We start from the raw sequence: 18,141 nt of genomic DNA on the forward strand, positions 1-18,141 counted from the left end.
CATGAATTTGGTTCTAAACAGAGTTTAAGGCGTGAGAACGTTCTTACACACACATGCAGAGGTACGCGAAGGAATGTTGAATCGATAGAGAAATCAAGCAATTCAACATCGTTTGGAACTCAACCAGTGTAGAGCTTTTGACATAGTTCAGCCGAAATGACAGAGATGGCGCTGTTGTCCGAAACCAAGGATTGAATAATAATAATAATTGCTATGTATAATGATGCTTTTAAATCATTACGCCACTATACTTTTAATAATTATAAATTATTGTAGGTAGTAGGTATATACAAAACAAGGGTACCTCATTTTATTTGACGTTGTCAATCTGTGATTATCATTTATTTGATCAATACCCGTTGTTAGTAGTTATTTCTTTTATTAATGTAGATGCTTTGAATAAACTTTAAAGTTTATCATTTTATAATCAGTGTATAAAATGGCCTTGTGTTATCAAAAACATCCGTTCGACATCGAAACGGAGGATCGTTTGACGACAATAAATACGCAAATATTTGAAATCAAAAAGAAGATACAACTGTCAGGTAAATTAGATAGTAACTATTAACATTGTCTTCTTCATTTTGTTTTCACAATGCTATTACCAAAAAATATATTTAGTAGAATTGACGGTGTACATACATTTATTTACTCTTCACTGGCGCCTGCGCGATGTTTTTTGGCGCCATGTATAGTTTTGATTGTATCATGGATATTTACAATGGTGTATATATAGTGATAGTTATGTCCTTAATAAATAAAAATAATAAAATTTGTTTCGAAAAAAGATTTAAGACGAAACGGTTTAAATAAATATAAATTGTTATGTATTCATTCCATTAAATATTAAAAAATGAAATCCTTTTGAAATCGTAATTGGATATTATTTTAGACGGCCAAAGAAAGTCTTATTACGAAGAATATGAAGCTGAGAAAAAACGGAACAGCGAATTGATTGAATCCTTAAAGAAGGAAATAAAACTACGATTAAATGAATTACGTGAATCTCAGCAAGTTTTGAGTGGTGAAGATCCAAACTTGAAGAAATACTTGAACGAAGTGTGTCCAATTGGGAACAAAACTGCTGATGAGGTAACGTATTTTAATATATGTACTAATAATATCAAACAGTGTCAACTTTATTTGGCCGTTTCTCGTTGAAGAGCGCTGAAAAGCACTTAAAATGTGATTTTTTTCAATTTAGGATAGTACATGACTTAAGTTTTTTTACAGGATAATATGTTCTTAACACTAAAATTACTTAAAAAAAACTGTTTTAAACATATACCATGTACCACGGAATACTTGTTATCTAGTTACCCACAACACAGGGGCTTCCTAAGCTGGGGGGACTAGCGATAGATGAATTTTGTCACAACACTTGTCACCAATATAGTTTTTATTATTAACTGAAATAAGCCTATACCTTTTCGCAAATAAGTTGTTTTTTTATGATCCCACCTATGTTAGTTTAGGGAGGCGTAGGTATGTATATATATATATATATATATATATATATTTGTTTGTATGATATGTTTTAAAAAGTTCTGTCGTAAATGCGGTAACAAATGGCGTTGTTGGTTGTGTAAATAACGTTAATTTCCAGTTTATATTCAGGTGACATTTAAAAATATTTATATTTTGAATTTGATTGTTCAATATTCAGATAATAAAGACATTTACATATATATACACACATGGTTCATATATATATATACCCGTAAGTGTTGTTCATAATACAAAATATAGCAAACTAGCGGATCCGACAGATGAACATACAAAAAATAATATCTAATAATGTAAATCATTCTGGTCTCCACTTGAACACACAAAGTTTCATCAAAATCTGTCCAGCCGTTTAGGAGTTTAATTACGAACACAATATGCACAGAAGATTTATATATGTTAACGTAAAATTGTAAATACCGTTAGATTGTAATCTATCTCGCGAGATTATAAACTGTCGAAAGATTGTGAACTCAAGGTACTGCTTACAATTTAACGTATTATAATCTACCGAATAATAATACGTTAAATAGTAAGCAGTACGTTGAGTTCACAATTTTTCGATAGTTTACAATCTCGCGAGATAGATTACAATCTAACGGTTTTTACAATTTTACGTTGACATATATATACCAGCATTGTATTTGCTGTATAGATAATAACTGACTGTAGCGCCATCTGCTGGGCTGATTAGTAAATCAAAACCATTCAGGGCGCCACTCATACGCATACAAAAAAAATCATTCAAATCGGTCCAGCCGTTTAAGAGGAGTTCAGTGACATGTGACACACGTACAGTAGAATTGTATATATAAATATATATTAGAAATTTACTTTATAGTAAAATTGGAATAATAAAAAATAAAACATGAAGGGTTTGGATTTAGAAGTTACTAACTTGTTTATTCACCCAGATTAAATATCATCAAAATTAGTACAATAATCCTCCTTACAACACGGTAGGTACTCTTACAACGATTTTGATATTACGCAGTTTCAATCCCCCATATAACGCGGGGATTTCACACATTATATTTCTGTACTACATTTATAATTTTATTATGATTTCTACGAACTTATTTCGTTCATAATATAGTTGTTTCTTAATATGTATTCGATTTAAATCCCATTTGACGAGAAAAGTTAAACGTGAATCGTTTGTACATAACGCGTTATATGCAGTCATACAAGCGCGTTATGCGAGAATACTCGTACAACACGTTTCTTATAACGCGGAACCAATCTACCGTGTTATCGGGAGGTTTACTGTACAGCAAAACGTAAAAGCTATATTCATAAACATTTTTAAATTGTTTTTCAAGGTCATACACAACCTCGATTTAAAAGTAATAGAACAGAGAAAAATCTTGGATCTCCTTAAATACGAGATTGGGAGTAAAAAGAAGAAGTTAAAAGAGTTGGAGAAAGAGTACGAGAAGTTGTTGATTGAAAGCACTAAGAGTGATTTGGTCAAGTCAAAAATGTCTACGAGATCACGTAAGGTGATGTAAAATGTTACCTCTACCCATAAAACTGAATTCTATCACTCCTCCTTTACTGTGCAAAGTATCCGTTTTGGAACTTGACCTCTTGATATCAGACGAGCTCAGTCTTTTTATTTATTTAAAAATCTTCTTTTTGATCATTTATCTTCTGCCTCGTAATTAGCTTATATATACGAGTTTTAATTTTTAGTCATTAACCATTGGATAAGCTTATACATTTTTGTTTACTAATATTTTATTATTTTTTAGATTTTACTTTATTTTTGTTATAGTTAGTGTTACTAGTCATTTTATGCGTTTTTTGTTAATTATTTATGGACTTCTTGTACTTTATCCTCTGCAGGTGTATCTTTTTTATTGCAAGTGCATGGTTCAAAATCTTATTTCTTGTTTATGGCTTACTCATAGAAAATAGAAGGAGATTATATCATAAATATAACATATTGTGGCAGTTACGTCATAAAATGCATGTGTGTATATCTGTTCGAAGCCCAGGGGCTACAAAAATAAAAAACAAAATAAAATCAGAAAAAGCCCGAATTTCTGTCTCCCCATTTCGGCTCGGCTTTTGTCGCATTTTTAAAAACCAAAAAATTTATATTACATACCATATTCAGCATATCTCCCACTTGGAGAACGAGATCCACACAGTCTTGATCCAATGGACTGAAGCTGAGTTGGTGAAGAAGAAGTATGCCTCTATACGGTAAGAATTTTGCAAACAAGTCTTTTTTTATAGAACAAGGGGCATATGGGCAAGAGGCTCATCTGATGTTAAGTGATACCGCCGCTCATGGACACTCAATGCCAGAGAACTCGCGAGTGCGATGCCGGTATTTTAAGAAGCCAAGTCTTTTGGAATCACGATTTTTGAAGTGAAACTTCTTTAAGAGCATTAGGGTAAATTTTTTACGAATGAAACGCATTAATAATAATTAGCGTCACGAAGATGTGCAGCGTTTTTGTCGAAGAAAAGGTAGAGAGCGTTTCTGACTGATTGAGAGAGACAAAGAAGGGCGAATTAACTTATAGAAATTCTATTTTTAAAATTAAAATTTCGTAAAGAGAGCTTATTAAATATTAGTATTTTATATTTAATGTAATTTTAGATGTGTATAAATATGAACAAGACTTAAAAATTTATTTAAGTAAGTATAAAAGTAAAATTCATTTATTATTTAATGTAGAATATATTGTATTCTTAATAAATTTTATGATATTACAAGTTAAATTAAAATATTATAAGTTGTAAACAATGTCTCATAAATATGTATGATTTTTGTCTTTATAAACCATACTATGATTGATCAGTATATTATTTATACTGATCAATCATAGTATGGTTTATAAAGACAAAACCCTATTCCAGACAAGCACTTATAGAAGACTCAGTGAGGTTCGAAAGCTCTCTCGCCAAAATCGAAGAGCTTCTTGAGAAACAGCATGAAGAAATTACGAAATTGAAGGTATGGAATTAATTATTCTAGAAAATTCAGAAGGTTAGACAAAAAACCGGCGATTAAATATGCATCTACTGGACTGGCGTGCCTTCCTATAGGCCGCATATAACTTAACATCGGGTGGGATTGTGTCAAACGAATGTAGATCTGAATAAAAAGAATAATACCGTTTTGCTCATTACAATATTCATATTTTCAGAACGAATTGTGTACAATTGCCGTTAATTTACATGTTTTTTCTATCTGTTTAATATTATTATTATACATATTATTAATTGTATCCCTAACGTTCGTAATAACTGATCTGGAATAATCGTAATTCGTGTGTCCTTTTATGTTATAGTTTACTGTTTACATATGTTTTAATTGCTCTGCATTGTTCCATTCGTTTTGTCTCATAACTACGTATATGTCTTATGTATTTTAGAACTTCATGCTTAAGGTATCTTCTTTAATTTTTTTATCACTGTGGATGCCTGTCGCTCGAAAGCGACAAGGCCGCCAAATACCCTCTTTTTTTTATTTAATTATGTCAATTGTTCTATATTTCTGTATACTTGCAACGAAGTGTTAATAAATATATTAAAAAGTATTTTCCTCTTAATATATATCAGTTGGTCCGTGATGAAGCAGCAGCGATGCGTTTACGTGCAACAGCAGCAACGGCGGCAGAGGCAGCTCGCGCTCATGACGCAGAGCACGCTCGGGCCGCGGAAAGAGCCTACTACGCACAGCGGTTTGAGGAGAGGAGGCGAGAACTGGAAAAATTGGAGAAACGGATATTTCCACCAGCTGGTAGACTGGTTACACTACTACTTCTGTTTCCAATGATTTTGTTCACTTGTTATTCTTCTCCAGTTGTGGGGGCAGTTAATTTTATTTTTTATGGGATAGCGTCCTCTACTGCGTAACCTTTAACCATCTCAGGATCATTCTCATCACGTCATCATCTTCATCACGTGTTCGTTTCTATCATATCATTCTAGATACACCTAAAGGTTCAGCATTTGCTTAATCACTCTGTTACATATCTGCTAAAACTAGAATACTGTACCAATAAAAAAAATAGATAATGTATTTATTTAATTGCACATATTCCAGCAAAATAACGTATCACCTGGAGCATAAGAACAATACGCAAAATCTAAATCGTAATAAGGGACATGAATAATTCGAAAAGTTTGGGTGTTTTGTTTGGAAAGTTTCTACATCAAGTTTGGAGTTGTAACAATTTTAATTTTTATTATTTTCAGTACGTCCAGTACGTCAAGAATCCACCGGGTCCATGGAAGAACCAATGGCTGAAGAAATATCACCTGCACAGCAGATGGAGGATATTTTCCAAAAGTTGATGAAACTCACTGGTAAATAAAGATAATCCGGCGAAAGCACTATGGAACTACACAACCTGATTTCGTCATCCACTTTCAAGCAACGCGAGACTTACCCATATTTCGCATTGAGACAGTCGTTTCTTGTTAAAACAGCAAGGAAGTGAAACTCCTTCCCCCCTCCATCTTCCCTTGATAGTTTAATATGGCTTCACTGAAGCGGCGGTTAAATAGGCATCTCCTGTATAGGCATGCCATCCAATTGGCCGCATCTTACTTGACATCAGGTGGGATTGTGGCCTTACGTCTGTCCAGGTCTTTGAAGTTCCTAATTTTCTATAATGCGCTTTGTTAAGAATTTTACTCTAATAACTACTCTTCTAGGAGTCACAGAACCTGAGCAGGTGTTCGACAGGTTCCGTGGGCAACGGGAAACCAGCACCCGTCTTGGTTACCTGCAGCAGACCACGGAGCAGGAAAAGTTACGGTTGGAGGAAACTCAAACTGCTCTCATGGCTGAACTAGAGGGTTACAAGTTCGCTTCCGTTAAGGATAAAGATGAGTACGTCTTTCTGGGTTTTATTTATGCAATAAATAAATATATGTCGGAGAAATATCGTCATTCCCTCGATATGTACATCGTCATTAGCGGGCTTAGTGGGCGTCGTGTGGGTAAAGTGCGAGCACGAAAGACACGAATAATCATCGTACAAGGCACCGATTTCGTTTTCAATCACAATCTACCCAACCACAAGTCACATAGACCTAACTTGTTCCAACGTCTCATCACCACAATGCTCCGCTGAATACTCAATCAGAACTGCCTTGCGATTCTGTAACTCACTTTTCTAAGTCGCACAGCGGTTTTCGCAGTGGCGGTCGCGCTCAAATCAGTCGTGAAGCAGTCATTTTACGATTTGGGATTCTGATAAACAATAAACTACAAGCTCCCTCCTTATCAGACTTTGTTTTGCATTCCCTGAACGAACTGTCAAAAGTCAGTATGGCGCCGCGACCCCACTCGAGGCATTTGCTCTGCTGTGATTGGTCGTAACAATATTTGTGAAGTAATGATTCTAAACTATGAAACAAATAAATAATAACAAAACAAATGTAATTGAAAAAATATGATTCTTAAAGTAATAGAAGGAATCTCAATCATTAGCCAAAGCAACAATAAAAATAAACGGTCAATCGATCAAAACAAATCCTTTAAATCCCAGAATTCCCTGACGTATTTTATTTTTATTTTGGACATTATCGTATTGACTTTGTACTGAAATATCGTAACAGTACTAAGCAAATGTTATGTGTTTTTGAGAATGAATAATAATAAAAAATCTTCCCTAAGCCCTATGAACACTTCAATTGAATCATACATTACATGTATGTGTATGTACATACTATGTAATTTAATTATTATATCATGCGATTCCAAGGTTGCCACTAAAGTGTGTACCTATTTAAAGTTCTATCTAAGATACGATAACATCGATATCGCTATTGAATGTTCTAGAATTACAATGCAGCTGAGTCATGGGTCATCTATAAACCGATACCTTTATTTTTAGCTTTATTTTTTTAGCTGGCAGTCGCACCTTCAAGCTTACCGAGTGAGGGATATTTTAGAAAAAAAATAACTTTTAAGTCATAAACGCTGTATAAAAATATATCTTTTTTAATTCTCACACAGAGGTCAAGACGAAATCCAGAATCTGAAAGCGGAAATAAAAGAAGAGGAGGAAGCTCACAATTTAATTCAGAAGGAGTTGGAAGGGCTGGAATCATTCCTTCTGGAAATGAAAAGATTGTTGTACGATCTATGCAAGATGCTCGATGTAAGCACACTTCTAAACATGGGGCATGGGGTGGACACATTTCTGCCTCTAATTGAATTTGTTTTATAGTTTTCCTTAAGTTTATATTCATGCGTTTGATTCCTGTTATTTGCTCGAACAACAGGAACCATATCTAATAGCACGCGAAAGGCAGCTCACCTACTTGCCTATAAAATCAAGGAATTAGAATCAAGAATGATAGTGTTACTTTTTTATTACGTCCACCAAAGCGTTAAAATGGCGCCTGTGTAATATTAGAAGAAATTTTGTGCGATGGCAACAGAATGGAACAAAGTGATGTTTTGTTGGGAATTAACTTTTAAAGTATACATGAAAAAATATGTTGGAAGTGTATTTTGTTAGTTATTTAGATTATGGATACCAAATAATAAAGATTATATTCAGTTGAAACTTGGAGCTAAGCAAAACGTCATCAAAACCATCTTTTGCACATGCGAATAATCTCGATTCTGAATCTTACTATAGATCCAAGTACCGTATAGCACATTCATTAATAAAATCTCTAGAACTATCGTTTCACAATTTAGACCCTTTTTTAACCAAAACTAGCACAGCGTCTGTGGAGAAAGAAACTTGTACACTTCCTTGAAAATTGTTTTATTTAATGGATTAATTGAACTTAAAACAAATTTTAAAAAGTTGGCTCCTATGGCAATTAGCAGTGTACCTTTAATGCTGGCAGCATTTCCTCGCGGTATTGCGATACTTATTCGTTGAGCAAGGAAAGCACCAGCTCTGGCTCACCGGTGCTATCTATCAGGCGCCAACATAAATCTTTAATTAGCGGCCAAAAGTTTCCCTGCAAAGGGAACTAAATCAAAATTAGAAGGCTTATATTTTTTTTTCGGTTATTGTTTTATTAAAATGACTATTACTATAATAATTTTTTAAATGTGAGAGTGAGTGATACCGCCGTCCATAGAGACACACTGCGAGAAGGCTCGCAAGTGCGTTGATGGCCTTTCAAGAACTGGTACGCTCTTTTCATGAAGGACCCTAAGTCGAATTGGTTTGGTAATACTTCAGCTCGTATAATAAAAAACGTGTACAGGAAATGATCTTCTATCTTGCCAGGTAGTGGGAGAGCCAGCTATGCCCGAATGGACAGCCGAAGCCTGCGATATTCAAGAAATACTTGTCGTCTTAACTACAAGGTTTGAGAAGGCACAAGCTAAAGTGGAAACGATCGGCGATAAACATATTTCTCATGTCTTCATACCATCCAATGTATGTTTTTCTATATTAAATTTTATTTTCCTAACACGGAAGAGACTATATCTTGTATGCACTTTAAGTTGCCGGGACTATATGTATTGGGATGCAATGCAGGCTGCAAGACTATTTATTTTCTTATTTGAACTGACTGAACTATCCGTTCGCATAGATTCTCATATTGTGTTGGGTATTTCGTACCTGGATGTAAGTGTCTTCACATGTAATCTATATAATATACATTATGTTTATTACAATCAATTGACAACAAAGCTTTAAAATACGAAAGTAAGACAAATCACTAAGTCAAAAAATTTTAAGAATTCATCTGATAACAGTATTTATTATCAGATAAAAAATAATTTTAAGTGCCTATTATCTTCAATCGGCTTGACAATAATTATTAGTAATTACTATCGCGATTTAAGCCGTAGTCATTTGCGATTTACATCAGTCCATCGAACCCAGCTATAGAATTCGAACGAAGCTTTTGCTGGCATGTAGTTTTGTGTGAAATAATTTAAGCATTATCTTAGTCGTAATGGCGACAAGTCCTTTGTCTTCCAACAGTGAGTCAGATATTTTTGCATATAACCAACAACAAAACCTAAATTTACCATCCACCTCAGGCGGCAGGTTACTTAAAACTACACCCGGATCTACAAACACTGAAACAGTTGTTCTTTGTTCATGCCAACAAAAAATGTTCAATGCGAGTCCATCGGAAGCAAATTCGGTTAATCAGCGTAAACGAAGTAACAGAGAAAGTTCATCGACGACAAAACGCAAAAAGAAATCGAAAACATCAAAAATAAGCAATGGTGAGACTACACAGGACCAATTTAATAAAAATATTTTGAAATGTTTCATTAATTCAAACATCTCTTTGCATGTTATAAACGATAAATTCTTTAAGAAGATCTTTAAAGGTTTGAATATAACCGCAAAAGGCCTGGATCTTATCACCCAAAGATCTTTGACAGATTTGATCGAGGATTACTATGAACGCGAAATAAGAGCAATTAAACATGATTTAAGCAATGCAAAAAGTGTAAGAACTACTTTTACTATTTGGCCAGCAAATACCATATACATATTAGAAGTCACTGCAAACTGGTTAGATTCCAACTTACAACTTAAACGAAAGACACTGGCATATCGAGTACTCTCACATCCAAGCAAAATTGAGGTTGTTTTGAGGAATTTAGTTCATTTTGAGGAATTTCTCACAGAAGTTCACGCTAAATTTGGTATAGAACACCAAAAAGTTTTAATCAGTAAAAAAGGTGGTTGTAATTTAATCAAAATGTTTCTGGAGTTTGCATTAGACATTGAAAATACAATATGTAGACACATGGATAAGGATATTTCTCAGTTACCATCAGAACCTCAACCTTCCACATTAGTTTCGAATCTAACGTTTACTACTGTTAATAGTATATCACATAATACCGAAACAAGAATCAAGGATGTCTTTAAGCAAGTGGTTGAAAAATGCTCCAATTTGTGGAATTGCATCGGTCAACCAGAATTCGATAAAATAATACAAAGAATTACTGGCAGAACTATTGGCGAACCGACACTTGGTTGGAGTAATCTGTATCATCATTTAAAACAAATTGCATCGATAAAAGATAAGATTCCTCAATTGTATAAAGAATTAAAATTAAAAAACGATTTTAATGACAATGATTTTAAATTTATCGCTGAATATTTGCTTTGTTTAAATCCCATTGCAGAGGCCGTTAATAAAATACAGGATGAGAGCTTTACACGCGGTATGTTTCTACCATGTTTAGTGTCTTTGCGGAATAAGTTAATAAAGCTTAACAAAGTACCATTTGTTTTATGCAAAAAGTTAGCAGAAACGTATTTAGAAATCTTCGAAACGCGATTCTTGGATTATTTGAAAGAGCCATCGCGTTTCGCTCTGGATTCAGCGATTGCCGCACTTGCTCATCCCGAATTCAAGGATAATTGGATTAAATGTTTAGAACCAGAATGTGAATCAAAAGTAAGAGATCTTTTCAAAGAAAAGATTGTTGAGAATATACAAGACTTATCTGAAACTTCACAAAAAGACGCCTTTTTCGATTTTGATATAGTTAATGTAGACGGAGATTTAAAAAAAGATAAACTAAAACAATTAAAGGCAGATTCTATTATAAATCGATACCTTGGGGACCAAGATAGAGACTTAAACATGCTAAGGAGGTATCCTGAAATTCATAGAGTTTTTAAAAAATATAATGATCGTTCAGCGATGATATGTCCACTTTTACCCGATTTTGAGACGATGCATTTATTATTAAGAGAAAACCTGTTAGAGAAGAGGCTTCTACTAAAATCAAATCTGTGCAAGTGAAAAATATGTAATTATACATACAGATGTCTCATGGTGGTATACGACCACCACAATTAATTAAATTTTTAAGAACTTTGTTAGAGTTATTTTGACAAAGGAGACAGACAGACACTGTAACTAAACCTGATTATAACACATCAATATATATGTAGATTTTTACTGTAATTAAAGTGTTTCAGACAATCAATTTTTTTTGTTCCTGCTGAATCTAATCAGACTCACAAATCACGATAAGAAATTTAGAACAATTATTATCAACATAACTTTTACACATTTAAATAAAACAATTTTTTACCGGATTGTAGACCAGTGCCGATAATTTTTGAAACCAAAAAAAATTACAGTAGGATGAAACCCATTAGAAAAGCAGGGGAATATGATCAAAATGAAAGGAAAAATAAGGAGGGGGGGGGGGGGGGAGTTTTAAGGGTAAAAAACGGTTTATCTCGATTTCCGGCAAAACTAAAAGTCCTATCGAAGAAAACTAAATGGCAAAGTTGTAGGTCATAAAAAGATCTACAACTTTTGCATTCACACATTTTTCACATAACCTCAAAATTTATGTGAAAAATTCAAAAAACCAACTTTTTGGTTTTTTATTTCTATCTTTTACAAAAATTTATTTTTTTAAACGAAATTTGGTGAAAACTTACCTTATTATGTCCCAAATATACTGTAATTTATTTGATTAAAAATATTTATTTTTTCACCTTATTTTGAATTAATATCGAAAAAACACCCTAATTTTCAATCGAAAATTCTGACGTCAAAATTTCAGCTTTTTTCAAAAAGTTGGTGTGCTTTCAGTTCGTTGAAATCTCTACTTTCCTATGGTAAAATATATATATATATATATTACCATAGTAAATCTTCTCAGAAAATGCAAAAAATCGTATGCAGTAACGCCCAGACCCGTCATCCCCTTCCCTACTTCTCTATGAAATACGAAAATTTTAGCCCATCTAAAGGCTAAAAAAATTTTTTAAGGTCACTCAGGTATATATAAGTTATCTTAAAATAGTAATAAATAGGCATCTAATTATAATTTAAAGAAGATATTAATTTATTGAAGCTATGTATAATTATAAAATTTATAATTATTTTACATAATTTTAAATTTTTCCGACGTTTCGCGTGCTTAACAGTGTGCGAGGATACGGTAACACGGTAAAACAGTGTTTTATTTAAATTATTATCAATTCATCGAATTGCACATTAATGATGTGCAAATATGTACATAACCTATATTGTGTAGGTTAACATAACTAAGGTTCTCATTTTAAAATCTTAATATATATAAATTACGCGTCACGTTGTTTGTCCGCTATGGACTCCTAAACTACAATCTTTCAAACCCCTAAGTGATAAGGGGTGTCCACCCCAAAAAGTATTTTTATTCTTTTAGACAATTTTTTATGATACCGCATACATACAACACCTAATTTTCACCCCTCTACGATCAACCCCTATTTTTTATTATAGTAGATAGAAATAATCCTAGAAATTATGTACATTGTACATGCCAAAACAACGTATGCCCGGCCAGCTAGTAGTATGTAATAACATAAAATCTAAAAAACCCCCTTGGTCTAATATGTACGCACACATAACCTAACACACCAAATCACATACTACTTTTATTAAAAAGAGCGACTAGTAGGTAATGTATATTTATTATATTAAAGACGACAAGCGGTGCCCCGTCAGTGGCAAATATGAGCGCACGCAGTCACAGCTCTCAGAAGGAGTCAGACAAGATAGTACCAACTTATAAGGAGTTAGTGCAGAAGGAACCTGGAAAAGTGATGGGTACGTATTCACACAAATAAGACTATGTTCAGATGGCAAAAACTTGACGCGCGTTTTCAAATCGCGCGACTAGAGATTATGGTATTTTCATACAACTGTTCACATGTACGCGCGTTAACGCGCGTCAACGCGGCGCTCAGAGAAAAAGTCTCTAGACGCAGGTGATATTAATGTAATGTCCGTTTGCTGTTCAGATGAGCGCGCGCTTTCATCGCGATCGCATGTAATTTTGTTAATTTTCGTAATTATATTTTGTTCTCGCTTTTAAAATGAGTGAAATTGAAGATATTGACATCGACTTACTAATCGATGAAGAATTTGTATAAAAAATATAATATAATTTGTATTTTTTTTCAAAATTGGATGAACCCAATGTGTACGTTTTCTTTTTCTATATTTTTTTTTATAATATAACCACAAAATAATAGCCTCTTCCACGTCCATTTTCTACGTTCTACCGAACTAGACTGACGAGTACTCTCGCAACGCGCGTTAGCGCTCATCATCTGAACGCTCTTCAAATTTGATCGCGCGTTACATGTGAACATAGCCTAAGACTCGTTCGAAGTTTAGGTTGGTGTTACGAAATGTCTTCAGTACTTTAGATTTCTCATAAGCACAGACACAGTGACTGAATATGTGCGACAGGTTTACCCTCAATTTGAGGTATTTTTATTGTTAGTTGTGACTACATACATATATGATTTGTAATTAAATTCCGTTTTTCGAAAAAAAATGAGAAAAATAATCCGAATTCTTTTGACTTCTTTCAATGTCTTCTTGTAGTTTTAATAAAAGCTTTAACTTCCTGCGCTGGCGTCTTTCCAGCGATATGGCCGACGGTACGGCGCGGCCGGTCGGTATATCGAGATGCGTTTTTTAACACTCCGATCTTTCCCATTCTCTCAAAATGACCAGTCCAAGTAAAGAGTTATCGTTAAAACAATACAGATTTTACTGTAAGCCTTTTTCTTTTTTTTTCAGTATCTGATGAAGAGGAGGATATCCCATCAAGGTGCTACTTGAAGCGTCAGGCTCAACTCATCGTGGACACCAAGTGCAGGAGGAAGGGTTTCCGACCACCTTACCCTCGCAAATAAAAGCTGGATAGTCAAATACCTTCACTTACATCCTAGGATAACGAAGTTCAGTTCACCTTTATTAGCATACAATTAGGTACTTAACGACATCATTATTCATTACATTAGTTTTTTTCGCATATGTCTGGTAATGACGGTCTCTGTGTTTTATAATACAATTGTTACAATTCGTAACTATATTATGATATTATATATTATTGAAGTATAATAATATTTGCCTGATGTATGTTCATTCTTTTTGGAGCTAAACGATTTTTATGCAGTTTAGTTTAATTAAATATGTATGTTACTGATGTTATATAGTTATTATTATATTTGCATTAACTTCAAAAGTTTTGAATTTTTCATCAATTAACTTTTTTGCAAATTGCAATATACTATTCATAAATAAATCAATATAATGCTTTGTTTCATCTGTCCCTACTTCCTAATTTTAAACATATACTATGCAATATTATCACCAAAATTTGTATAAAGAAATAATGGATAAAGCGGTATTAACATGAAAAGTTTACAGCATTAAGTGTGTGCGTGTGTCAGCGTCACGTAACGATATCAAAAACTTACACGAGTTTAAAAAAAAAAAAAACAAATTATCTTATATCCTAAGAGCCCACGACGGCCAGACCTTCGTCATTTAATAGAAGCTGAAAGTTCTTCTGTGCGTGTCCCCTATACAGGTAAGAACGACCAGGGACTATAGAGTTTGGGTAGTGGTTACTTCGGCAGGTAACAGGTACTATTTTAGTACTATTTCAGCAAATCAACTACCAAGTTATGTTAGTGATTCGCTCAAAACTCAATCAGGTATGTTATTATTATGACAAATTATTGTACATAATTTTTTAATTATTCATAATTGTATAATATTTTTTATTTTTACCTGTATAGAGGACACGCACAGAAGAACTTTCAGCTTTTATTAAATGACGAATTTCTGGCCGTCCTGGGCTCTTGATCTATTATAAATATATGACTTACAAGGTGTAAAAATCTTATGTACCGGTACGTTGTATGCTTTCATAATATATACAACTTTCACAACAGATATTAATATAATATTATCGTCTATTTAAATGTAAAGTCTATCGTCTAACTAAATCTGTTGTCACGCTCATTATAGGTAACCATGACAACGTTATGACAATCGAAGACGCAACACAATTTATAAACATTTACATAAATTTTTATTATTTACAATCGTTTGGATATACATATTATTTAAAAATGTTCTGTCCGCACAAAAATTCTTACCTCCAGCTGGTTTGTGCTATGAATCCACGGGTTTTGAATAAGGCTGTTGACCAGGCCATGGAGAGGAAACATTTCGATCCACACACAGGTATGCTATGAACTCGTTTGGAGTAAATTTCGAATATAATTAATATTTCTGTATTACACTTTAATTTGAGGTGGTATTAACATAGTGGTTAAACATACCATCTAACGGCGACGTCATGCGTTCGTATTTCGGCTAAAGTAGTGTTGCCTATAAAGTCGACAGTTCATGAAATAGAAATCGAAGGACCAAATTTGACTGTTCCATCACTGGATGTAAATATGTGCGTACTATTATTTATCATTACGCCTAGATTCCGTAGTATAGTACATTAGTTTAGTATAAATATTATCTTTAAGTGGAGATCCTTATATTAGATGTTTTTAATAGAGCGACCACCAGCTCAGAGACTGGAATCCATGCAACCCTCACTGTACGCGCCGCACGTTGACATAACGCGTGCAAGGCTGGGTTTCGGTAGAATCGGCCTAAGACTTCTTAATAGAGATTTGCACTCACCGGATCATTTGAAACAGCTTCAGGCGTTACATAGCGTTCTCGATCAGGTAGAAATCAATAAATAAGCATGAATAACCCTCTTACATATATGTAACTTACTTAGACTTCTTGCGCCAGTAGGTAATTGATTATTAATACTTGACTCTTTAAAATATACCAAAAAAATTGCACTTTCATCATTTTTTAAAGGTACAAATAACAGAAGACGCAATGTATTTGATTAGCATACATTTAGTATATCGCTTGATAGATTTAATGCGCAACCCCGACCCTGTCATTCGAGAAAAGGTCTGTATGATTCTCACCATCGTTGCAAGATATCATCAAGGGAGAGAAAGAATTATGACTCGACCAGTTATTATATCAAGTCTCCTTCATCTCATACTGCGAGATCGTAAAGAAATCAGATACGCAGCAGCAGTAACACTTAAAACTTTAACCGATAACCGATGTTCAGTTGAAACTATTTTGAAGAACAAGAGAATAATAGAGGACTTATTAAAAATGGTCATAAACGACCATAAGGGGATTGTTGTTTTACACCTTAAATCGTTGGCTAATCTTACTGAGAGAGATCAACAGCGAGCTTTGATATCAAACGCTTTCCAAATTATGTTGAAGCTGTTTGAAGATGACGATCCGAAAATCGTTTGTGGCGCTATGGACTGTATGACACAGTTATGCAAGCATGAAGTCGGCAAGACGTTAGCTGATGAATACGACCTAACATTCGTGCTGCGGCCGTATCTGAGTCACACATGCGTCGAAATTATAATCAGCGCAGTAAGTTTAATGTGTTATACGACGCTCACAACCCGGTCAAAATGGCGTGCGAAAGAAATTTGCGAGGACTTAACAAAAACACTTGTAAATTTATGTCATAAACCAAACAAACCCTTGTTACAATTGAACTCCATGCAGGTATTGATAAACCTATGTGACTGCCCAGATATAAGGAACCACATGAAATTCCATTGGGAGAGGAAGGTGATGCTGATACGTATAAGGACGCACGAGGAATGGGACGGTACGACCGAGACTTCCAGTTACGGGTTGGAAACCGGTCATAATTATAGGACAATGTGTATTGAGGGTGTGGAAACCATAAAGAATGACTATGGCGATAATGCCACTGTTGTTAACGTGCACAGCTACTTGCGACGCATTCATGAAATTAAAGATAGATTGTTATACGCTATTAATTGGAAGTCTTATAAAGATTAGACTTAAATTATATCAAAATGTATCTTAAAAGGAAGAGTCGAATAGTTTAAATTTGTTATTAAATTTATAGTATTGCTCGTCAATTATCAACTAATCAGGTATTTGAAACTCAAAATATATATTTGTAACAATATACTAATGTACATAGCTAGAACGCGTTTTATTATTAACAATTCATCAAAAATACATTGAAGTTGTCACAGCGAGCAGAGACATTCTGCTCTAATTATCACTTTGAAAGTGAAGCTCTTTTTACCTATCAACAATTATTGTTTCACCTGGAAATCGAACCAACACAGTCACATATGATTTAGTAACTTAATAGTCATAAAAGCGCTGATAATAATTAATTTATTTGTGTATAAAACAAAAACAGTTATTTTTATTGTTGTTCTTTTTTTTCTTTATAGGCAAATCTCAAGTCTTGAATTAGTCTTCATTGTTTCCTCTCACAATGTTTTTTCTCAAAAAGAAAATCCAGAGCTGCCATTTTAATTAAGACTCAAGAGATATCATTAAATAAAAGACCACTAACTTTTGAAGCGTTTATTGATTAGAGTACATTTAAATCACACTGCGTTACATTTGGTTGCCTTTTGAGCCTTTAGTGGCCTTAAATCTAAAATCAGTCAAACACTAATTATTCTAAAGACTAATCCTAAAAACGAATCATTCTAATTGCACTCTTTCGTCTCTTTCTCTCAAATTGTTTTGACGCTGTAATTAAAAGAGACAGATAAAACGGTGGAATTAGATGGATCAATTTTTTACGATTTTACCGAGCGCATTTCTATATGTGAGCTAAAACACTAGGCTAGAGAATATTATAATTCAGATAAACTACGTACAATTTTAGTTCTATGAGCGGGTTCGACATCTAAATTATCTCAAAGGATTCCTTAATGTCCTGCCACGGCAGAACACGACTAAATAGATCGCTCGCTATTAGAAAACTCTAACGATAAATCGTTT

At 33.8% G+C, this 18,141-nt stretch overlaps 2 protein-coding genes across 4 annotated transcripts; both read left to right on the forward strand.

Annotated features, from left to right (window-relative positions):
• The first annotated feature begins 25 nt into the window (after positions 1-25).
• LOC125063142 (putative golgin subfamily A member 6-like protein 3) lies at positions 26-14,285 on the forward strand. Of its 2 annotated transcripts, XM_047669390.1 has the most exons (12): positions 27-545; positions 893-1,092; positions 2,829-3,008; positions 3,629-3,717; positions 4,381-4,477; positions 5,086-5,266; positions 5,725-5,835; positions 6,187-6,364; positions 7,496-7,640; positions 8,736-8,888; positions 12,924-13,047; positions 14,032-14,285. In XM_047669390.1, exons 1-12 carry the CDS (start codon positions 440-442, stop codon positions 14,145-14,147), a joined length of 1,680 nt encoding a protein of 559 aa, XP_047525346.1. In that variant the 5' UTR covers positions 27-439; the 3' UTR covers positions 14,148-14,285. The 2 variants fall into 2 exon arrangements, with proteins under 2 accessions (XP_047525347.1, XP_047525346.1); XM_047669391.1 differs by lacking the exon at positions 2,829-3,008 and having other exon boundaries at positions 26-545.
• A 981-nt stretch (positions 14,286-15,266) lies between these two features.
• On the forward strand, positions 15,267-17,312 carry LOC125063631. Of its 2 annotated transcripts, XM_047670166.1 has the most exons (3): positions 15,268-15,489; positions 15,817-15,992; positions 16,135-17,312. In XM_047670166.1, exons 1-3 carry the CDS (start codon positions 15,288-15,290, stop codon positions 17,167-17,169), a joined length of 1,413 nt encoding a protein of 470 aa, XP_047526122.1. In that variant the 5' UTR covers positions 15,268-15,287; the 3' UTR covers positions 17,170-17,312. The 2 variants fall into 2 exon arrangements, with proteins under 2 accessions (XP_047526123.1, XP_047526122.1); XM_047670167.1 differs by lacking the exon at positions 15,817-15,992 and having other exon boundaries at positions 15,267-15,489.
• The last annotated feature ends 829 nt before the right edge of the window (positions 17,313-18,141 follow it).

This window comes from Pieris napi, chromosome 3 (assembly GCF_905475465.1).
Source record: "Pieris napi chromosome 3, ilPieNapi1.2, whole genome shotgun sequence".
NCBI classification, from domain to species: domain Eukaryota; kingdom Metazoa; phylum Arthropoda; class Insecta; order Lepidoptera; family Pieridae; genus Pieris; species Pieris napi.